At 41.8% G+C, this 24126-nt stretch overlaps 2 protein-coding genes and 1 pseudogene across 3 annotated transcripts; all 3 read right to left on the minus strand.

Moving 5' to 3' along the window:
• Positions 1-3405: 3405 nt before the first annotated feature.
• LOC127776379 (uncharacterized) lies at positions 3406-4028 on the minus strand (annotated as a pseudogene).
• A 368-nt stretch (positions 4029-4396) lies between these two features.
• LOC127776522 (probable peroxygenase 5) lies at positions 4397-12882 on the minus strand. 2 transcript variants are annotated; one of them, XM_052302927.1, is made up of 6 exons: positions 12747-12882; positions 12433-12546; positions 7164-7249; positions 6906-7000; positions 5897-6022; positions 4397-4709 (listed from the first exon to the last, which is right to left on the minus strand). In XM_052302927.1, the coding sequence occupies exons 1-6, from the start codon at positions 12820-12822 to the stop codon at positions 4544-4546; spliced, it is 663 nt and encodes a 220-aa protein (XP_052158887.1). In that variant the 5' UTR covers positions 12823-12882; the 3' UTR covers positions 4397-4543. The 2 variants fall into 2 exon arrangements, with proteins under 2 accessions (XP_052158887.1, XP_052158885.1); XM_052302925.1 differs by having other exon boundaries at positions 6906-7042.
• A 7112-nt stretch (positions 12883-19994) lies between these two features.
• Positions 19995-22965, minus strand: LOC127778110 (probable peroxygenase 4). The gene is made up of 6 exons (XM_052304767.1): positions 22709-22965; positions 22394-22549; positions 22172-22257; positions 21277-21374; positions 20451-20576; positions 19995-20350 (listed from the first exon to the last, which is right to left on the minus strand). Exons 1-6 carry the CDS (start codon positions 22740-22742, stop codon positions 20203-20205), a joined length of 648 nt encoding a protein of 215 aa, XP_052160727.1. The 5' UTR covers positions 22743-22965; the 3' UTR covers positions 19995-20202.
• Between the last annotated feature and the right edge of the window lie 1161 nt (positions 22966-24126).

The raw sequence follows: 24126 nt of genomic DNA on the forward strand, positions 1-24126 counted from the left end.
CTATTGTCTTAATTTAAACAACTGTATTAAATTTCAACACATTTTGCATGAATTTGAATATATTTTACAAAATTCAAACTTGTCCCAAATTACAGAAATCAAATACATTCCATGTTTTCAAAAAAATAAATAATTTTGAAACACTATTGTCTGAATTTAAAACTGTTTGAAAAAATTTCAATTTCCGTAACCTGAGACAACTTTTAATATAAAATGTTTAGAATCAACTAAAATGTGTTCAGATTTAAATGAGATCCGCGGCAGTGGTTGGCATTGGAAGCTGAGGCGAGGCGAGGCGACGCCGGCGGGGAGGAGGCAAGAGGCCTTGCTTAGTTCGAAGTGATGATATCTGATGGTTTTTTAAGGGTTTTATAACTGGACCACTCCAGCAGGGGCAACACAAGTCCGTGTTGATGATGTGTTTTTTTTTTTTTTTGGGGTGTGTGCTCGGTGCTCCACTGCAAAAGTAGGGTGCATGGCTGTATTCATGTCAAGAAAGCACTTTCGTAGTATCACAAGTATGGTTAAAAAATGCAAATTAAAAAAAGTATGGTAAAAATGCAAAAACTTTTGCCAAATAATCAAAGCGCATATATATAATTTTTTTCTGAGGAACATATATGTTTTTCATACTACTTCCATCTATACCAATATAAAAAGCAACAGTTCATCAAACACCTCTCTCTCCTGATCCTTAGATCTATTTATTCAATGGTTTATATTAAAAGTTGAATCAATCTCTGCAATTAGCGACTCCATGTCGGTAAACAGCGGTTAGCGAAAATAAAAAGAAAAGAATCCACCGCCGCCGAAAAAGAAAAAAAAACCTATCCTCCAGCGCGGCGCCGCCCGCCGCTCGCCTCCTGCGCGCCCACCGGCGCCGCTCTCCGGAGCCGTTCCGCCGCCGCCGCTCCCCTCGCGCGCGGCTGCGCCCGCCGCCACCGCTCGCCCTCCGCCGCCTCCTCCCACCGGCGCCACTCCGCTCGCGCGCGGCTGCGCGCCCGACGCCGCCGCCTCCCGCCGGAGCCGCCGCCTCCCGCTGGAGCCGCTCGCCCTACCCCGCCGCCTCCTCACACGCGCCCGTCGCCGCCTCGGATCCGTGTGTCGCCGCTGTCTCTGTTGCTCGACTCCACTGACCACTGGGAGCAGGGTGCCGCCGTCATCGCCGAGGGAGCGGGCCGCTCGGAGCCGCGTGACGCGCCGCCGCCGCTGCTGTGGGTCACCGCCTTCTCCGCCGCTCGCCGGGTCTGCTCTCTCCCTCCTCGCTCTTATGTCTCTACGGTTGCATTTGGTATATGAAAACACGATCCAAAAACAAGTGACCGTGATTTTCCTTTTTTGTTGAAGTTAATAAACAATCTGATAATTACATTGAGGAGATCTTCTTTTATGAGCTTGTGAATAAAATTTTTGACGAACGATTGCTGTAAATTATTAACTATGGAATCAATTGTATGATGCTCCTATTGCAAAAGCGAACTTGAAGAAAAGTTGTGCTCTGTTTCAGCAATGTGGCAATATCACTTCTTTTACTGCAGGGGCTGTGCTTATATTTGTTTTCGAAACTTCTTTAAAAAAGGAGACTATTTCTATAGAGTTTTCAGTCACATCAGAATGATGCTGCCAATTTTGCATTTGTTTAGAAAATTCCAAGGATGTGCACTTTTTTGTTTGTCAGCTAGCATTTGGCGAACACATCCATGTTTCTATGCATCTCGAGTTCAAAATATTGTCTCCAGCAAAGATCGATCCTAACTATCACAAACTTGCAAATAAAATGCTGCCACCATGCTACATCTTCTCATTCTTTTTGTGGACTGAATTACTTCTGTATATGTGAAAGTATAAATTGCCAATTGCGCTTCATTCTATAGAAATCATGACAACAACGAATTCAGCTTTGCAGGGTAAACAGGAACTCATGGTGGTGCGCAATTGATATGATTGTTACATATGGCATAATAGTGTTTGTACTTATCTTTCTATTTGAATTTTTCTATGTACACCATTATGCCCATACATGCACCTAAACTTTGCAGGTACTGTGTGTGTGTGTGTGTGTGTGTGTGTGTGTGTATGAAAATTGGGAAACATTCATTGATGATTCACCGATCTATTCTAAGCTGCATTAAATTTACTAGCTTTTGATAATATATGGGCTGCTATCTCACTTTTTCATGAGTTAGCTATCGTCGTTTGTTCCCATAATAGTTTAACTCTTATAGGCTTAACCATTATCTATTGTATGTAGTCCATAGCGTAAAGTAACATAAATGTAATGAAAATAAGTTTCTCACTGAAAAACATCTGTTACGGTGTAATACAATAACAATTTAGTTTTATTTAATGAATTACCAAGACAATGTTTACAATACTTTTATTTTTATGAATGACTATGAGCTTTAATTTGTAAGGATATGTAGATGTAAATCAGCAATGAATGTATTTTTCTTCAATCGTATATATCAATGTGCTTTGCACGTGCACGTTCACTAGTATTAAGGAAAAGGTTCTCCTCTATCCTAAAATATAAAGAGTTTTTGGTTTGATGAGATACATCATAGTACTACGAATCTAGCTGGTTAGATAGGATGTGTCTCATATAACCAAAACTTCTTATATTTTGAGACGAAGAGAGTAGTTGTTGCATATTACTCTCATATTTTTCATGTATTGAATACCCTCGAGACTTGGTTGGAAATATTCAATTACTACTGTCTAAGAGATACTACTCCTCGTCAGGTACATTGATAGAAATGTATAATCGTACAAAGAACAAATGCATTGCACCGTATTCACCGAAACATACTCATCATGCTCCTTCGAAAAAATATATAGTGTGTACAGTACGGTTGAAAGGATCGCCCTTGGCGTTTGGGCCGGATAGCTGCCGGTACCGGCCGTCTAGAGCATCAACTACTGGGCTTGCCTCTTGCCCACGCCACGGGCCTGAGGCCGTGACGCAGCCTCGGTGCTGGAGCGGCTGATGGGCTTTCTGCCCCACCGGATTGCAGGGTTCCAGCTAGCGCCTCACTCCCGACAGCTGCCCGCCAGGGGAAAATAAGTTCACTTTAGGTCCCTCAAATTTGTTGCTTAGTATGATTTTGGAACTTGACCCCAAAAACCAGATACAACCTATTCCCCAACTTAAACCAGAGTAAACGAGGTCCCTTAATAGTATTGTCCCCGGTTTTGACTGACGTAGTATATACGTGGCTCATTTGACTAGGTCTTCGTCCCACGTGGTGTTGATGTAGCGCTTATGTGGCAATTTGATATGGAGAATAATAAAAACTGTGGGCCCACTATCAGTTACACAAAAAATATTTAAAATGGTGGTGCCCACGTGACCTCGCATGTCCTCACTCCTCCCTTCTTATCTCTCCTCTCTCTTCGTCCTCATCCTCACTCCTTTGGTCCTCCCTTCTTTCCTCTCCACACCATCTCATGCCCACGGGGTGCGTCCTTGACGGCCTCGCCGTCCCGCCCCTCCTCCTCCGCCTCCACGCATGGCTTGCCGCAGCCCGCAATTCACCATGACCCTCCCACCGGCCACCACCATCCCGCCTATCTGCATCCATGTGTCTGCTTCTTGGAGCTATGGGAGCATGCTCCCATCAGCAAACAGGTCCACCCTTCCACTGCCTCGACCTCGAGCGTGTCCCAGACATGGATGAAGAGGTGGGCAGCGTGGTCCTCTTCGAGCCCCGTGAGGCCGAAGAAATCATGGGAAGCGGAGATCACAGTGCGGTCGATCTCCCAGCCATGGACTGAGAGGTTCGGGAAAAGGGGGAGTTTGCCACCCCGAAGCCGAGGACGATGAGGGATGAGGTGCAACGGCCATAGTAAGGGAGTGGAGGGAGGGTGGCGAAGACATTGAGGTGTGATGGGGTAGCTGCATCGAGGGAAGGAGGAGTGGATGTTACCGGGGGTGTCAAGGAGGAGGAGGCGCCACTAGTGAGGGGGTGGCTGGCACGGGAGACGTCAGAAACGCGGATGTGGTTGTACGGCGAGCGGATGTCGACAACGTAAGCGCCATGTCAATGTCACGTGGGACGAAGACCTAGTCAAATGAGTCAATAGGGGACAATATTGCCGAGTGACCTCGTTTGCTCTGGTTTTGTAAGTTTGGCGATGGGTTGTATTAGTTTTCCGTTTAAGGTCGAAACAAACAAAAAGGAATCGAACATTGCCAACATGTCCTATTTTAGACAAACCTTTTTTTTCCCCTTCTTTCTTCTTTTAGAACAGTTGGTAAAGTCCCTGCTATATTATAGAAATAGATAATATTAATGATAAATCATTTCACTAGGACAAACTCAATGGTATAAAATTAGTTTTCTCAAATCTTATTAAGAGTGCACCCATGTATACATAATGTTCATATAAATCAAGATTTGAATCATAACGATTAAAGTCATGCAACCATAACTCTACTACCATACACCAGTGCTTCTCCAAATATGGCATTTTGCATGTACACGAACAATACCTATGATGCAATACAATGTATTTGTGATTACAACTTCATTTCCCAATTACTTTATACAGAGCTCCGGCAAACTGTACTTTGTGAAGATTCCCTCTCTTTCTCCAACTTAACGAACACACTACCATCGTATATACCTCTCACACTATCCTTGTGAAAATATCCGTTATTATCACTCGCAAGACCATAAATTAGCCCCCACTCTTTTATAGCTGCAGCCCTGTGTTTTCAAGAAAAAGGTGTAATTAAACATAAGTAATCACAAGTAACCAATTTTTGTTAGAAACTTCAATTTTGTTGAATGAAAATCATTACAGAACTTATAGCATCAACCTTAAGTAAGAGCATACATTTTCCTTTTTTATTTGATATGGGTAATGGCTTAAAATGATGTTTTTAGAATGGAAGATCTATATATTAAGACAACAATCCCCCTTTCACGTTCAACTTCAAAACCAGGAAAATTAACATCCTCAACTGTATTCTATTATGGTTTTGGAACAGATGGATAAGGGTTTCACTGACAAATCTAAATGTCATTCACTTTCCTACTTTTTGGAAGACTGCGTAGGATGGCCGTTTTGGAGACTGGCATGCTGAGAAATATCTTCCTTATAGTTTTAGTTTCTAATTCACACAGTTCGCGAGTGTATTTGTTATTCTCGCGTGCGTATATGTATATGTATATGTGTGTGTGTGTATATATATATATATATATATATATATATATTAAATTTGTTTGATGCTCCATGGTGCCCGGGCACCATTGTTGAAATTGAGTATATACCTAATTCAAATGAGTATGAAACTTTTTCAATTACTTAGGTATTAACATTAACTACTTTACTAACTAGTTTAAAGCAAGTTTGAACTGAATTTGAACTTATTTTTGTTAGATTTTGATTCTAGGTATATAGCATCCATACATATAATTAGTTAGGTATGTAATCATGGATTGTGAAATAAAGTTAAATTTGAGTTGTTTTGTTGATAAGTATAGGTATGAATCAAATTATTATAACTAGGTATATACTCACAATTTGAAAATTTTGAAAAATTTGAGTGATTTTGTGCATTAGATACCATGGTGCCCCATATGAGTGTCCTCTATATATATATATATATATATATATATATATATATATATATATATATATTTTGGTGTTGGTGTAGAGGTTGGGTTTTACCTATTATAAAGAAAAAACAATTTCCTAACAGGAAACCGTGCACATCAGTGAAAATCACCACCATGGCAACCAAAACATGGTGATTGTAAGTTTGAGGTAAACAGATAAACTTCGAATACAGTTCAAAGGGTCAAAGTGAACTTATAGTTGCCCTAAGAGCGTAATTGACATTTTTTATGAGTAATTGATAGTAACTGACCAAACATATTAAGAAAAATACCATGATTGTGGGTCATTTGGATCTCGATTTGCTAGAATCATCTCTTTGACCTCCAAGGATGTCAATGCATCTGGTCTATTTTTTGCGTGTTTCGAGAATATTTCCTCAAACTTTGCAGGAACAAACCTGAAAATCATCATGTTTAAAATATATATAGATCCAAACCTTAGGTGGTGTTTGAATCTTCTGAAGATGAAGATGAAGATAAAGATTAAGTATTTCACGTAAAACAAGGTGGTAATAATGTGTGATTAATTGAGTTTTAATTATTACAAACTTGAAAATTGGATTAATCTTACATTTTATAGCAACTTTCATATAGAAAGTTTTTGCACGAAACGCACTGCCTAGCAGTTTGAAAAGCGTGACACTTTTATCCAAAAGTTTTATCCTGTTTTTGTTAGAAAACCTCAAAAAGACTATGCAATTAATTCTAAAGATCAGGCTTAAATAGGCTTGGCTAATAAATAACTTTACACTAATTGGGTTACGGTAACACATAGACAATACTACACTCAAATAAATATATGAAGATGCCATGACCATTTTGATTTAAGGAAAAAAAATGTTGTGAGTTACTATTATGACCTCTGGATTGATTGCAACACATACAGTATTAGAAATGAGTGTGTGGGAGGAATTTGAGTAATCATGTATATATAGTATTACTAATTTATGTAAAGTGTATATATAGTCATGTATTAATAAATAACTTAATTAATCATGTATATATAGTATTACTAATGTATGTAAAGTGGAATAAAATATGCATCTAAAAGTTGTATTTCTTATTAAACAAAAGATAGAGTATATCAAGCAAATGCTCAAAACTCACTAAAGTTCTTTTGTATGTACTCCTAAAGGATTTAACTAAAAATATGTAATTATCTTGCTATTTAGATACATGTGTCACATATTATTGTTAATATGCTTGACATTATATGATATAATGTGATGTCTTCTAACATTTATGTAAGATATGTATATATAGGCATGTGGTTGGTGTTACCTTCCTTTAGCATCTAGTGCGCCTGTGTCACTCCTGTGCATTCCTCTATAGATGTTGTTTATGTATATCGATAAGTGAGGTAATGGTGCATCCTTCTGCGCATTTGAATGCGGAAACAATACCGGGTGAATTTTTCCCTTGTGTACAATAAATTAAATAGCATATCTAGTTACTCTATTTTGGACCAAATTCATAATAAACAAGTCATTATTTTTATATGATTTTGGATTAGAGTTATGGGAGAAAATGAGAAAGTACGGGGCTTGTTTTAGGACCAAGACCAGCATGCACACTGGCGGCTAGGTCTCTAGCAAATGCGAAGTCACAACCGATTGCAACAACCCCTGCAATCCAAATTAAGCAGTATACGTTAGTAAGATATAAATTAATTTGCAGTGATTTTATAGAGACTAGTTCCAATATAATATGATGTGCTAGGAAAAAGTCCAAACAACCCCCATAAACTTTGGATGTAAGTCCGTCTAACACCCTTAACTTCAAAACCGGACATTCAACCACCTAAAATTTACAATACCATTTATACAAGGGTAAATTGAACCCCTTAAGATGGTTTTGCATATAGTGATTTTGTCTAATTTGTATATAAGTTGGGTGAGTTTGATCATGTCATACACTTTAGACATATATATTAAAATTTTGACTGAAATATTTCTTTTTGCTTCTTATTAACTCTCATTTACAAATAAATGCCAATAATAGTATGATATACTGTATAGAAATAAATTAATGGCTTATAACTTATGATATACAAATATGTTATATTAGTTATTCAAATTATTCGTCTAAGCTTCCAAATATGCAAAACCGTCATGCAAAATCACCTTAGGGGGTAATATGGATGGTATGGCAAAGTTTAGGAGGTTGAATGTCCAGTTTTAAAGTTCAGGGTGCTATACAGACTTTCATCCAAAGTTTATTGCGGTATTTAAACTTTTTCCTATGTGCTAATGCACACATCAACTAATTGTGATCCAAAACTAATTTCCATGCATGTGAATATCCAAAACCCAGGTTAGGCATTTTGGCCACCTTAATCATGAATGAATTAATTAACCAAGCACAAGAGTTGAATAACCTAACTCGCCTTATGTTAGAAGCACTGCATATGTAGTAGTATATAGTAAGAAACCTGGATCTGACTACCGGTTGAACGGAATAACCGGAACAAATAACATGTGCAGCTTGGTTTGCTTTAAGGACCCTCACTGCATTTGAACTGATGTGACCCGGATGAACCAGGTGGTTTCTCATGTGAATCGACCTACTCCGTAAGATAAACTGACTTAACAAGCTCACCAACAAAACTTGAGCCACTAAATGCGAGAATTGATCCGTGGTGGGTGGGAGCGAGATAGCCCTCGGGGACCAACTAGGAAGTTGACCACTTTCTACTAAATATAAATGTTACTTGTAGTTAACTATTAAACCACAGTTTAATGGGTGGTCGCCAATCGGACGGACGGTTCCGGTGAACCGAGAGTCTAACCGGCTGTTGGGTGGTTGGTTAACTTTTGCACTCTATATGGATCGATAACCTAAGTAATCCCCCAACATTCAACCCAAGAAATGCTAACTAGTAGATTGATTGTCAAACACGAAAACTAAAGCCTTATTTAAGGGCTAGGGATTTACTACATGAGATTTACCACAGGCTAGAGATTTACCGATGCAAAGGGGAGAGGAAGAGGAGGAAAGGTGCATGCCTCGCTTCTAGCTCCAAGGAAGCTAGATCTGGGCAAGGGGCAGGAAGAGACTAAGGGCAAAGAGGTCAAGAAGAAATACGTCGCTCCACAGGAGTTCCAACTAGGCATGCCATTGGTTGGAGATGACGTGCTTGCCGCAATGGGCACCGCTTGCAAGGACCTTCACATATACTATATGGAGAAATCTAACGCCAGGAGTCCGAATAAAGCTACCGATATCCTTGGAGAGCACGATGGAAAGCCATTCCTTGGTCCAACAAATTATAGCGTGGTCGACTTCGAGGATCTATTCGACCTCTACAGGCTCCGAGCGGTGGACACAAGCCTCATTAAGTGCTACTCCTCGTAAGTATTGTCACCCAACTCAATTTGGTAATAACAATCGGTTTAACTCGTTTACAAGATCGTTTATGTTGCATGTAGGTTAAGTTGGCAATGGTGTCAGAAGAATGCACCGGAAGTTGCCTTCCTTGATCCACAAGTGGTTACTGTCACAAATCTCCAGAATGGCCGTCAAGGAATGGTCAACTACATCTACGACACCTTGTGGTCCCGCCGAGACAAGGAGTACATTATATGCGCCTATAATCAATAGTAAGTGTGTTCCCTAAATATACACAACAGCATGACACATTCCTTCAGTACTAATTAACTTTCACTATATTAATGCCGCAGTGCCCATTGGATCCTTCTGGTCATAACACCTAAGTGGAGTACATGTCACTACCTGAACTCCAGAATTGATAAGAACGCATATGATTGGACCCCAATTCAACTAGCGATAGATAAAGCGTGGGCCCAATACGTGCAAAGAGGAGGCCTCGGGAAGACAGGACATGACACCCTCATCCACAAAAAATACTTCCCGGTGAAGCAACAAATAGGTGACCAGTGTGGATTCCATGTGTGCCACAACATGCGCCTTCTGTACAGAGAAAAGGTGAAGACTTTGGCTAAGTTTGAGGTCGGTGGTCTCAATTGTGATAGACTAACTAACTACATCGAAGTACATATATATGATCGATCAACTAATCTCGAATTATGACAATGTAGAGCAAAATTACCAAGTCTCTGCCTACCAGCTTTGAGGAGGTTCGCGAGGAGATAGCCGGCTTCATCCTCCGCGAAATAATTAACCCCAAAGGAATGTTTAGGCTTAAACTAAAATGATGAACATTGTTGAACTTTTATGTTTAGCCAATGATGAACATTGATTATGTAACTGTGATTATGTAACTGTAATGTTTATATTTATGTATATATTTCTTATGTTTATGTTAATACTTGCTAAAATAAATATTTGATCCAATTAACTCGGTTTTGCAGGTGAATGATAAATATTTGAATGGATGTGAAATATGTGAATGGATGTGAAAAATGATATCAAAATGGATGTTCTGTGAATGTAGTTGTGTGAAATATATTGATGGCTGTGTATGTAAATGCATATATATGAATGGGTGATGCTGGGGAGCTGGGGATATTGGATATCTGTGTTTCTGTCATTTTTGCAGCGGGCATGGCTAGCAAAGGCCTGAGGCTAGCCAAAAAACAATTTTTTTTGTGGATTATACTCATATGTGACGGGCCATAACTTAATGCCCGATTGAGATAATGGTCATCTGTGACGGGCTGTAGTTAATGCCCGATTGAGATGACAGTCATCTGTGACGGGCTATAGTTTAGGCCGGATTGAGATGAGTATCATCTGTGACGTGCTCTAGTTTAGGCCCGATTGAGTTTAGTAGTTATCTGGACAGGCTCTATTTGTGGCCCGATTGAGATAGGTCATCTGTGACGGGCTATAGTTTGACTGGTAGTCTGGGTCAAAGCTATCGGTGACGGGCTTCAATTAGGGCCGATTGAGATAGGTTCATCAGTGACGGCCGTTTGCCCGATTGAGATTACTTTTCACATCGGTGACTTCTAGCCTGTGACGGACGCCGTGCCCGATTGAGATGGGGCTTACCGCCCGTTTGAGATGAGGGTATCCATTCTAGTGAACCTAACTTTCCTTATGTTGCATGTATGTAGTAAGAAACATGGATCTGACTGGCGGTTGAACGGAATAACCGGAAAAAATAGCATGAGCAGCTTGGTTTGCTTTAAGGACCCTCACTGCATTTGAACTTATGTGACCCGGATGAACCAGGTGGTTTCTCATGTGAATCAACGACCTAAGATAAACTGAGCCGGCTAAATGCGAGAATTGATCCGTGGTGGGTGGGAGTGAGAGAGCCCTCGGGGACCAACTAGGCAGTTGACCACTTACTACTCAAATATAAATGTTACATGTAGTTAACTACTAAACCACAGTCTAATGGGTGATCGCCAATCGGATGGATGGCTCCGGTGAACAGAGAGTCTAACTGGCCGGTTGGGTGATTGGTTAAACTTTTGCACTATGGTTATATGGATCGGTAACCTAAGTAATCCCCCAGCATTCAACCCAAAAAATGCTAACTAGTAGATTGATTATCAAACACGAAAACTAAAGCCTTATTTGAGGGCCGGAGATTATGAGAAGCTGCTATTAAGAATTTGTAGAAGTTAGAGTTATCCAATTTCTAGCTACTAGTTCAATGTTTGGATTGTGTAATTATTAGATCTCATAGTCTAGGTGAGACTGGTGTTTGGGGAGCCTAAGATTTGGGGAGTATTTACCACTGCAAGGAGCTCATTCAAACATAGACCAGGTTTAAGGGAATCATCTTAGCTCAGATTTTCTGTAGCCTTATTATATTAACCTCTAAGTAAATATAAAATTCTCTGAATTGAAATTCGACGTGCTCTTGGAGCCTGATGTTTTCTTAACATCCATATGAGCAGGTTTATAAAACAATAACCAGAGGCTTCGAGTTGGCTCGAGATGATCACAAACCACTCAATATTAAGCCGCCCAAGTTAAGAAAATTCTAACTGAATTTAAACCCATTACATAATTTTTTTTTGAACTTCGCCAGTAATCCATGGTTTTTGCATATGCCAAGTTAGAAAAAAAAACTATTAAGTTCTTTGTAAAATTTTGTCGAACTTCACCGGCAGTCCACGGTTTTTACGCAAACCACAAAAAAACCTCTTAGTTGTGGTTTTCAAAGACGGATATATGTATGCCTCCGTATATATTGAGTCCACATATTTGCCACGTATTTGGCAGCATCAACAGTGGCAACATCAACCATAATTACTAGCAAAGCAGCTAGACCACGCATCTCATTCACCAAACTTTGATTGGCACCTCCTTATTCGGGCAATTGATGAAGTATGGCTATGGCGCACAAGTGGAGCAAGGGGCATCCAATCCCTGTCTCCGTACACTCGTGAAAGTATAATTGGCAATCTGTAAATCGTGACATATACCCCCAACCCCTTCCCCTGACAGTCCCCCTCCCCCCTCTTATTTTTCTTTTTATTTTCTTTTGTAATCTCCTAGCCTTAGGGCTATTGTACAATGTTTCCCCCTACTTTAATACAAATACACCCGCGGGGTTTAAAAAAAAACCTCTTCTTCTCCTCCACATAGAGGTAGATTTTTTTTACAACACATAGTTTTTGCACACCTATCACTATGGCTTGCGCTCAATATAACATACCCTTGCAAGCTCAAATAACATTACCTTAACTATGCATTTGCTAGCTTTTTATATATGGCTGCTACAGTGCACATGAAGTTCTGAATTTAAATCATATAGTTAGAGTAAAATATCGGTTTTGAACTTAAGTATATCTCTCCATACCAAACTAGCACAATATTCTCGGAACTCATTGCAAATTAAACAGAACAATATAGCTAATCATATCACCTTCAATGGTCTCCGACGGAGTAATAATGCCATCCTTGTTCCGGTCGAAGAACGAAACATGTTTCTGTAGCGCCGTCATGTTGGCGATATCAATTTCCGCCGTTACATGTCCCCCTTAATTAAAAATCACAGCAATATAATAACATGCAAGTTAGAAAAATTGTATGCCACCACTTTCTTTTTGGCTGAAAGGGTTTCACCCATTTTAATTACAGCCTGAAATCATTCATTGAATATTTGAATCCATCTGTATAACATGAAGGTGGATAAAAAGAAAAATCTGGAAAAACAAGGCAGGTGCCAGAGGGACTTACAGCTAAGAACCCATAGAAACAGAAGAGCAAGTACCGGATTGCCAGCAGCTGCCAACGATGGTCGTTGAGCCCTCATCGTCTCGCAGAATTGCTCTCAAATGGAATCGCATATACCAGCTTAAATAGCTAGCTAGGGAAGAACTAACAAGACTTTTATGTTTCAAAAAAAAAGAACTAACAAGACTTTTAGGTTTCAAAAAAAAAAGAACTAACAAGACTTTGGATCGGGTGCAATTGCTATAGCTACCGCCCGTTAAGCAGTCGGATGTTATGATGGGTAGTACAGTGTTGGATCGAGCAAGTAGATGGTCAGATTTGAGCCACATGTAAATAGATAGTAACGGCTCTAACATGTGTTATACTCCCTCCGTTTTATAATGTAAGTCATTCTAGCATTTCCCATATTCATATTGATGTTAATTAATATATACATATATCTATCTAGATTCATTAATATCAATATGAATATAGGAAATGTTAGAATGACTTATATTGCAAAACAGAGGAAGTAGTATTCATTTTGAATCGTACTCTCATGAACAGCAGTTGTGCAAGATCTGATTTAACGGAGGCTAACGCGTTGCAGTTGCCATAGCCACCCAACAGGATCCGATTGAACTAAGGCCCTGTTAGAAACATGCATGGAGTAGTAAATGTAGGAAAAAACAATTACACAGATTACGTATAAATTACAAGACAAATCTTTTAAATCTAATTATGCCATGATTTGACAATGTGGTGCTACAGTAAACAATTGCTAATGACGGATTAATTAGGCTTGATAAATTCGTCTCGTAATTTTCTGGCGAAATCTGTAATTTGTTTTGTTATTAGACTATATTTAATACTTTAAATATGTGTCCGTATATACGATATGACAACTAAATCCAAAAATATCCTCCAACAAAACAAGGCCTAACAATGAGGAGGAGGTCCTCTCGGTGGTAGGTACGATGATACATTGATGAACAAGATATTTATATATTTATGATTGATATGTAATACATGGCTATGAGTTATTTCACTAACTTTCCCAACTCATCTTCCTCGTGTTCCACGTATGCTCTCTCGGTGTGTTTTTCATATTGATCTATTTTTTTTAAAAAAAATAGCTAATGCTTAATTAATCACGCGCTAATGGACCACTCTATTTTACGTGCGCTGAAAATGTGCTCCCAACTCGGCCTTAGTAAAATCTAATCTTCATTTATGCAGAACTTGTTACATCATGGAAATGTGTTTTTTAGATAATGACATCATGGAAAAGTAAATTGGCATTTCTAGATCTACTCATAAAGAGAATATATTGGATTACGAAATGGAAATACAGAATATGTTGAGCCAAATATGCGCATGTCTAAAAACTCTATGATGATTCTTCTGCAAGCTTGGCAGAAACTAAACCATACAAAGTTGAAGAAGACTCAATGTGTAATTTTCATTTCTTTTGTTTAGTGGATATTAATTAGTGTATTTTTTTTGGAACAATAAGTGTCGTTATACAAGCTGATAAATATTCCCGAAGTAGGGAAATCACATGTGGTGTGGTGGTGAAGTCATGACTGTATATAATTAAGTCCACCCGTTAGGTTTTAAATATAGTGCCCATATATTGCTGAACTTTTTAGCAACTCACATATATCACCGAGTGGTTCTAAAAACTATTAGTAGATATGAATAGGATATACCGTGCATCTTTACTGGCAATTTTTTTTTCACCATATGCATTTCACATATATTGAACTATGCTGTCTATGCATCATGCATGCAATGAGAAAACCATGTCTTGGACTTTATTATATTATGTGTGATGACCTCTCTTTCAACTATATATATAGCTGCCGGGTATGTATATATCTTCACTAGATTTAGGATGTGTTTAATTAGATTATGGGTGTAAAATTTTAGCGTGTCACATCGGATATATGGACACATATTTGAAGTATTAAACATAGACAAATAACAAAACAAATTATAGAATCCGCCTATAAACTGCAAGACGAATTTATTAAGTCTAATTAATCCGTCATTAGCAAATATTTACTGTAGCACCACATTGTCAGATCATGAAGCAATTAGGCTTAAATATTCATCTCGCAATTTACACGCAATCTGTGTAATTAGTTATTTTTTCGTTTATATTTAAAACTTCATACATGTGTCAAACATTCGATGTGACATAGTGAAAAATTTTGCCATGGGATCTCAACAGGACCTCAAGACAGGAGGCAAAGACAACTGAAGTGATGCAAACAGATATATATCTCCCAAATCTCGTCTTTGCATCGCCAGATTTTTCTTTTCCCTTTAGCGTCCACACCACACGTAAAAGGTGATACATGTGTGTTAAATAATTCATCCGCGTCTACATTTATCTTATGGTCGGGTGCTTATTTAATTTATACTCTTTTTTATGAGTAAAGTACAACAAAAATTTATCCTAATTCATGACTACATTACAGTTGTTGGTACAAAAGAAATTCTTTTAGAAGTATTTCATTAGCTAGCTATGTTTATAAAAAGCAAAATTTGCTTTAGGACGCTCTAAATTCGCGGCCGCTTTAGGGCACTTTAGTTTTGTGGCTTTGTCATAGGACATTCCAATTTTATGCTTCTTTGCCAAAAAGACACTTCGACCATTATTTTGATATATATCCCATTCCAATGAAATGATAACAACTTTGCAAAAGATGACTTTACCCTTGAACCACCTTGCAAATTTTAAATTTTAACACATTTTTCCTGAATTTAAACATATTTTATAAAATTCAAAACTTGTCCCAAATTACGGAAATCGAATGCATTCCAGGTTTTTTTTAAAAAAAGGGATAAATTTTGAAACATTATTGTCAACAACTGTTTGAAAATTTTTTATTTCAATAATTTGGGACAGCTTTTAATATAAAATGATTACAATCAACAAAAATGTATTCAGATTAAAATTATGCAAGGTGGTCCAAGGGTGAAATCATCTTTTATAAATTTTTCTCTCTATTAGAGAAGAATATATTAAAATAATGGTCAATGTGTCTTTTTTTTTTTCAAATGACCACAAAATTAGAATTTTTTTTTTCAAACCATAGTGGGGGGCACCTATATATTAATTTTCCGAAGTTTATATACAGAGAATGGAAAAATTAGAATGTTCTAAAACAAGTGCCACAAATTTAGAGTGTTTTAGAGTAAATTTTACCTTCATAATTTGTTCGCCAAATAAACCTACTGACTGATCCGTTCACCGACGTACAAACCCTAAGTTAAAAGTCCACTAAACAAATATATAAACGGGTTATATAATAACGGGCGCGCCATATAGTTTCATTTCAAGCCCGAAGTCGTGCTAGAAGTCCATTCAGACATTCCATGCCCATTTCATGCCTCACGCATGCGTTTTGCGTGCTCCCATGCGTCCCTCACACGCATCTCTCGCACCCTCGGCGACGAGTAGAGAACACAGCAATCACCGGTAAGAATTGGTTTTTCTCGTGTGTTGGGTGTTGGTGGTTGTTTAGTTCTGTGTGGAAACTGAACTAAACTTCTTTTTTAACAACATGCACGACATAGTGCGACGTTTCGTATTGATAGAGCAAAAGAAAAATTATAAGTCTACAATCCTACGAGACTATAACCAGAAAAGGAAAAAACAACTACCACACCACACATCTATGACCAAAACCAACCACTACTAAAAAACGATCTTTCCAGATGGGCAAAACTGATTTTCACGTGCGGACCTCCGAACACATCTACGACCAAAACCAACCACTACTACAAAAACGATCTTTCCAGATGGGCAAAACTGATTTTCACGTGCGGACCTCCGGCTCGTCTGCCACAAAGGGTCTGCGAAAATCTAATTTTTCGTGAGGGTGACACACCCGCACGCGAAAATTAGTTTTTTGCATGTGGGTGCTTACGTCGCCCGCACGCGAAAACAAAAATAGAAAAAAAAATCGCAAAAATCGAGCAGCTGTCGTCTGCCGCAGGGCGCTTCCCACCACTGCCGCCGTCGTGCTCCACCCGCTGCCGACCTCTTCCCATCGCTGCCGCCACCGGCCTCTTCCCACCCCTACCACCATCGGGCTCCTCCCACCGCGGCGACCGTGCTCCTCCCGCCACCGCAGCTGGATCCGTGCAAATCCGGGTGGGGGACAGCCGTCGCCGCCGGAACTGCGCAGGGGACGGCCGGCGGCCCGTCGCCCGCCACCGCCGCCGGATCTGGGTGGGGATGGCCGCCGCCGCCGGATCTGCGCGGGGGACGGCCGGCGGCCCATCGTCCGCCACCGCCCGCCCCACGCCGCCTTCATCGCTCTCCCGTCGGCTGCCGCGCGCACCGTCCTCTGCCACCGTCGTCCCACGCCGCCTTCGTCGCCCTCCCCTCGGCCGCCGCGCGTACCGGCCTCTGCCGCCGTCACCCCTCGTCACCTTCGCCGCCACGCGCGCCGGCCTCTCCCAGCCGCCGCCACTCTCCCGACCGGGAGAGTTTGAGAGAGGGAGAGGAGTATGGGAAAGAGAAAGATGAGAGAAAGTGAGAGACACATGAGGAGAGGGTGAGGATAAGCATGAGGAGGTGATATGTATGGAGAGGATAAGGATGAAAATTTTGAAGTGTTGGGAGGGAAAAAAATCTAGAGAGGAGGGAGGGTATTTTAGCGTACGGTCCTCTTAAAAGGCCTACTTGCAAAAACAATATTTTTTCTGAGGATCCTTAAGAGGCCCGCTTGCGAAAATCGATTTTTGTGTGCAGTCCTCTTAAGGGTCTGCACGCAAAAATGGAAGGACGAGTTTTGCAGACACGACCAGTTACGGTCCGTCTACAATCTAAAGAGGACGGTGTACAGGAAAATCATTTTTGTAGTAGTGTATCGCTGAAGATCAAAGCAAAACATGACTTCCCTAAGGGAAAGGATCTTCTAAACAGCGCTTCCAGGAAAGATGTGACACTAAGAGTGCCGCAGCCACCCGCCCTGAGGTGCTAGGACGTAGTTTTCACCTAAAGAAATCCAATAGAGAGGGCATGAAAGTTCACACAAACAACGTCCCAAGGGAAAAGCAGCAACCACAAGCTTCGCCATTGCTAGCCCAAAAGGCTAGGTTTTCGCCCGTAATCTTTCTACCCTCCTATGCTGAGGTTGCCTACCAAGAACAATAAGCATCGCCACCTGCACACCTTTGATATGCGGCCACCACGCCAGCACCTCGCCACCGGCCAACCATCAAGCAAGAGCTCGATATTTCGGCGCGCTCCAAATCCATCTACGCAGTTAGGTTGGAGAGGGAAAGGGTGAGAGAAAAGAATGGATCCCCTCTCCCCCGCACTAGCCTACCCAACGTGGCCATCTTATGACTGCAAGGCCCCACCACAAGAAGACTAGCATCTAGATCGAAGCCCGTCACAGGCCTGCAACGCCCACCTCACAGCACCATCGTAGCCATCGCCTCAACCAGACTTCCTGCATTACTGCTGCCTCAAGACACCCATTCGCATCGCCATCGCCTCGCGCCCATTGCCCCCTGCCGCCATTAACTCCCCGGAGCATGGTCAGCTAATCCTGCCTTGCGCCCGTGCCGCGGTAGCTCTGCCTACCACCAATTTTGGCCTCCCGAAACTAGGCCAGCACAGGCATGCCCACCGCCAGCGTCGTCATCATCGTACAATCGTCGTCATTGCAGACCACCACTCAGACTGGCACAAAGCTCACGCTGGAGTGGATAGAGATCTAGGCTAGGGATTGCCAGATCTTGCGGAGGTGATAGATCCAGCCGGCCTCATCATCGTCGGGGAGTCAGAGGCTGTTGTCGCCACACCCGACAGGGCCTTCCCTAGACATCGTGACTACCGCCGTCCCCAGAGCTAGCCACGGGCCAACGCTAGCGCGGGGTTTGAGGGTCGCCTTCGCCACGCCTGACCAGCCTTCCATAGCCGCTGTCGTCCCCAGATCTGGCCAGGGACCGACTCCAGTTGCGCCTCCACGGTCGTCATTGCCATCACTCGCGCCACACATCCTCGCCATGAGCACCAACTCCGGCCCAGCTGACTTCCTCTCCCAGTCTGCCCGCACTTGAGCTCAGGGAGGCTACCATAACTAGCCCCGCAGCTACCGTCCTTGCGTGTCGCACGGCTTGCCGGCAAACCGCTCTGGCGACGGCGAATCTGAGGGAGGAGGAGGTAGGTGGTGGCGGTTGCTAGGGTTGCACCGCCCGTGCCACCCTTGCGGGAGGTGGCGTGTTCGCAGAGCTTGCCACATAGAATCCTTTGAAGCTAAACTAAACTTTGAATAGGATTAATCAAACCAATGCTTAGTTTGTTCTCGGTTCAAACCGAAAACCATGTTTTATAACGCTTTCTCTCATGGCCTGATCTTCTGATAGGAAATAACTCTCGTTTTAATTGAGTGTGATGTTTACAATATGGCTAACAACCATAACACGTTCAAAACATCATGTAACTATAGTAACTATAGTGTAGTGTAATGTTACACCACAACTACATTATAATTACATTGAAAAAAATTACCTAAAAGACTTGCGACAGTTTTTTTTAAGCAATTCCAAAGAAAAAAACCATATATGCCACCATCTCGCCGAATTCCTCGTAGTGGAACCGTGTGCCGTCTGTAGCAGGTACTTGTCACTGGCACATTGATGAATGAGTTTTATCTTTGGGACTATGATTGATGTGTAATACTTGGCTATAAGTAATCTGTTGAAGCTATGTATCTATTCCTCTTTATATTTGGATTGCTATATGTTGGTCAGCGGTATAGTGTTGGTCTCCCTGCAGTCACTTACTGCCTGCTCATAGCTAAAAATTGTTATATTTTAGAACGGAGGAAGTATGTATTATCCGAAAGCTTACGTTTATTAGAAAAGAAGCAGTAGGAACTGTCCATCGTCAAAAAAAAATATAGCAACCCAAAATTCAAGGATCTGCCCAAATTTATTATATTAGATTGTGTTTAATCATATCTTAGATTGCTATATTTTAGCACGGAGGAAGTAGCATATAACAATGATGGGAAAATAAATTGGTATTCATTCTCTCCCCAAAAAGAGAATAAGTTGGATTAAGACGAAAATACAGAACATGTTTACCAAACGAGTGCCTGTCTATATAGCTCTGTGGTGACTCCTGTGTACGCTTGCCAGAAAATGCATCACACCATATATCATAAAGTACTGAAGTGAAGAAGACATGATGTGTTAGCAGTATTAATTAGGAAATATAGCAAATGAAAACTGAATGTGTAAAAGAAAAAAATGAAGTGAATAAATCAGAGGATACCACCATGTTTACAAACACTTCCAATAACTTCACAAATAGCTTCTTGTTACAGGAACGGGTCAACAAACACGCGCAATCAAACTACAGCAATAATTTTGGATTCACACCCACACCGTAATTTACAATCACCTGCAACAATCACAGATAATTACAGCACCCAGTATGGTCTTATCATTTCTTCTTAGCAGACTGCTTATCTTGCTCCATCTTTGCAAATAGGCTTCCATCATAGACTGCCCTGACAGTATCCTTGTGAAGAAATCCATCCTTGTCTTTGCAGAGGTAGTACAATACTTTCCACTCTGTGAAGCCACCCAACCTGCAACGTTTTCCCCCAAAGAAAAAAAAGGATGAGCACGGACAAAACATAACTTCATTTTACCATTGTTCTTACAGTCTTAATCTAGATGAGAACTCACCATCCTTTGAAATCTTTAGGCTCCCTGTTTGATTGGAGCAACTCCTTCAGCTCTTTGTCTGTTAGGGCATCAGGCCTGGTGTGAGCATGCTTCTTGAATATTTCCTCGAACTTTTCAGGGACAAACCTGCAAGTGTACATATTGTGTGGTTAGCAAATCTAGATCCATGTTACCCTATTGCATTATTTTTACGACTCTAGCTAAGACAAGTGCCTTTGTTTGTTCGCATTGAAACAAAAACAATAAGAAAACAACAGCAGTGATAGCCTCACTGCATAGTGATCCTAAAAGCTTATAGATCTCAATGTGATACCATGAGTCTTAGTGGCAATATTTTTTTCACCATGTGCATTTCACACGTATTAAACTATGCATGCAATGGAACAACCAAGTGTTCTAAAGAAAATGAAACAACCATATCTTTGATTTCATATTATGCGTGATCTCTCTTAGAACTATAGTTTGGATGCATCTTCACTAGCTTTTGACAGAAGGAACAGACAACTAAAGTGCCTAATAAACAGATATCTCTCAAATCTTTTTGGCCGGGTGATATCTCTCAAATCTCTGCATCACCATGCCACATGAAAAAGGCGATTCAGTTCTCCTGTTTGTTAAGCAATTCATCCGCGTCTGTGTTACTTTATGGTTAGGTGCTGGCTTAATTTATCCTAATCTTGATGAGTAAAGTACAACGACAAAGCGATTAAGCCCAATTAAACATCTGACATCTGTGCTGGCCGCATGAGTCATGTTCATACTGATGCTGACACATAAAGAAATTAAGGTACCTTCAGCTTAAAAACATAATAATATAGAAAGGTACCTTCCATTCGCATCATACACGCCTGAATCGCTTCCATGCTTGCCTTTGTGGATGTTCTTGACGTATATGGGTAACTTGAGACCAGTCTTGGTGTTCTCCTACAGTAAAGCAGTGAGGTTGAAAAATGGTAAACGAGAGTCAGCATCAGTAAATAGTTCGTGCAACTAAATCAATCCCCATTTCGTGTCTCTGTTTCAAAGTCAATTTGAAAAGATTAAAGAGGCAACAGAAAAGTGAGCTGAGCCTGAGACTTTACTCTGTCCAGTACACACAAGAAAATGCAGTTGTATTGTCCGTGTCTATCGATATTATGCAATAATGCGTGGCCCATTGGTGTTCTCTTTCTTTTCAGTTATCTTATCAGTGCAGTGGTGCTTCATCAGTGCTTTCTCTTTCTTTTTCCGAATTAAAGGAGGTATCTTTCCCTTGCAATGTAGGTGCTGGCATTGGTATATATTCCACGTTACGAATACGTTTCTCGTTTAGTAGTTTCCTAATCGTTTGATACTTTTAACACCGATCTGAATAAATATTGTAAAAGAAATTGTATCTTCTTTTTCTTAACCATGAGACGCGCTTAGCTACGGGCCTATGGTTTGTGCAACAGAAATGGAAAATTAGTGGCAGGAGATATTAGTTTGTTGTGCTCATCTACTGAAATATTGTCGATGAACTGAACGAAGAAACAGTACCCAAACTGTGAAATTGAACTAAGAAACACCTGTGCATACCCAGATAGTAGCTTGCAACAACTAGACAAAAAAAAAAAAAAGACAGTTCATGTTTTGGCGCAGAGCGAGCAAAGCAAAGCGTTGGCACTTTGGCAGTATGCAAGAAAACAGTAACATTGAATTGAGACAGAGGGAGATTTGTTGTCTGCAGCTGTTGTACTGACCGGTATCGTCTTGGGCCCAAGTCCGCCATTGATGAACACGGCGCCGACGGCGGACAGCACGACTCCTGCCCCGATTGCGCGGAACCCTGCAAGCAAGCGCAGCAACGAACGAACGAATCGAACGCTTGAGAAAAAGGAAAAAATCATGAAGAAAATAATCGCTGTGTGAACAGTGAAGAGGAAAGGGGATCGATCGGTGGTGGTGGCTGCGTGAGCTGAAACCTTGGTAGGTCTCGGAGGGGTAGATGATGCCGTCCTTGTTGCGGTCGAAGAAGGCGACGTGCTTCTGCAGCGGCGTCAGCTCGGAGCGGTACACCTCCGCCTCGCCGCCGCCGGCGTTGTTGTTGTTGTCACGGACGACGGCGACGCCGCCGCCACCTAGCAGCAGGGCACAGAGAGGCACGGTGACGACGGTGGCGACAAGGAACGCGACAGATTTATTCGCGCCGCCATAATAAGCAGACGAAGAAGAAGAAGAAGAAGCAGCAGCCATGGCGCGTTACTACGAGGACGTGTGTATGTAGATAGATGGCTCACCTGTAGCCGTAACGTCCGCGGGTTTGGAGGCCATGGAGAACGACGAGATCAGAGAGAGAGAGAGAGAGGGAGAGGAAAGGTTGAGATGCGAAGGTGGCGGGGAGAGGGAAAGAAAAGCGGGTGGAGTGGAGTTGACAGGGTGTGCATTCGTGGACCTGATGCTGGTGGTGGTGGGCTAATCTGCAGACTGCAGAGATCGATCGATCGTTTGGCACTTTGGCTGATGGTGGTGGATGCCTCGCTACTGGTAATCTGGGGCAAGGTAGGTATATATATTATGCCCATCGAGTCGCCGATACATGATGCCTCACGTGTTTGCATTGCCTTGGATCGACGCGCGATCGAGGGACCGCGTACCTGGGCGATGGCCAGTGCGGCGAGTACCACCTCGCGAAGGAATCAAGGAAGCACCCACCCTGACGTGCTTTCCGGCAACCGTTGCGCGCGGCGCACGTGCTCCGAACTAGCACCCTACCCTACCCACCCTCCGATCGAGTCCGGGCGTATTTGCAAACGTACGCTCCAGCCCGAAGAGTAGGCTAGCCTCTTGCAGAAGGACGAGTGTTCTTGGGTAAGCAACAACTAATAGCGTTTTTCGGTGGCCGAGAACCTTTTCCAGACGTCGATGGTCAGCAGAGTAGTCGGTAGTGGTGGCACCCAACAATGAAGCCCGAGGGTCTAACTGACTAGCCCAAGAGCATATGCGCTGTTGGATATCATGAAGAAACCAAAAATGTGTAACTGGCAGGCGATAAAGGAGGTGGTTCTAGTCGGCTGTAGTCTACAATGCTCCAATTGGATGTCATATGCGCTACTCCAAAATTGTCATGTGTGTGGCGAGGAATTGTGTTGCGCAAGTCAAAGGGTGGACGGGTGTGGATGGCACAATGTCTAGAGGGCTCTAAGCTATTTTGCTTTGTTCAGCGGTGGCGGTTCTGGGAGACAAATAGGCATATGGATAGTGAAGAAGACTAAGGGTCATCAACAACTTGAGGATGCATGGAGGGGATGACAAGAGATAGGAATCGGAGCAAAGGTCGTCATGACTCCTCGTCATTGGACCTCTGCAAGCTTGCGATCATATCTAGTGAACTCGTAGGTAGATTTTGCGGTGAAAAAGACCTCGCTATCCTCACCATCGTTGGGGCTCTTCTTGGTGGCTGAGAGGGGAGAGACTCGAGCTCATCAGCAAGAGAAGGGAGAGAGGCGAGCTCATCATTAGATAGGGGAGAGAGCTCGAGCTAGTTGGTGGAGAGGGGAGAGAGCTAAAGCTCATTGGCTAAAGAAAGGAGAGACGGTGTTGGCACCGGCGGAGGAGGAGAGAGGGGGAGAGGCTGGCGGTGGAAGAAGAGGGCGATACGACGATGGACGGGGAGGAGGGGAGAGGTGGAGGCATCGTCAAAGAAAATGAGAAGGGG

This window comes from Oryza glaberrima, chromosome 6 (genome assembly GCF_000147395.1).
Source record: "Oryza glaberrima chromosome 6, OglaRS2, whole genome shotgun sequence".
Taxonomy (NCBI): domain Eukaryota; kingdom Viridiplantae; phylum Streptophyta; class Magnoliopsida; order Poales; family Poaceae; genus Oryza; species Oryza glaberrima.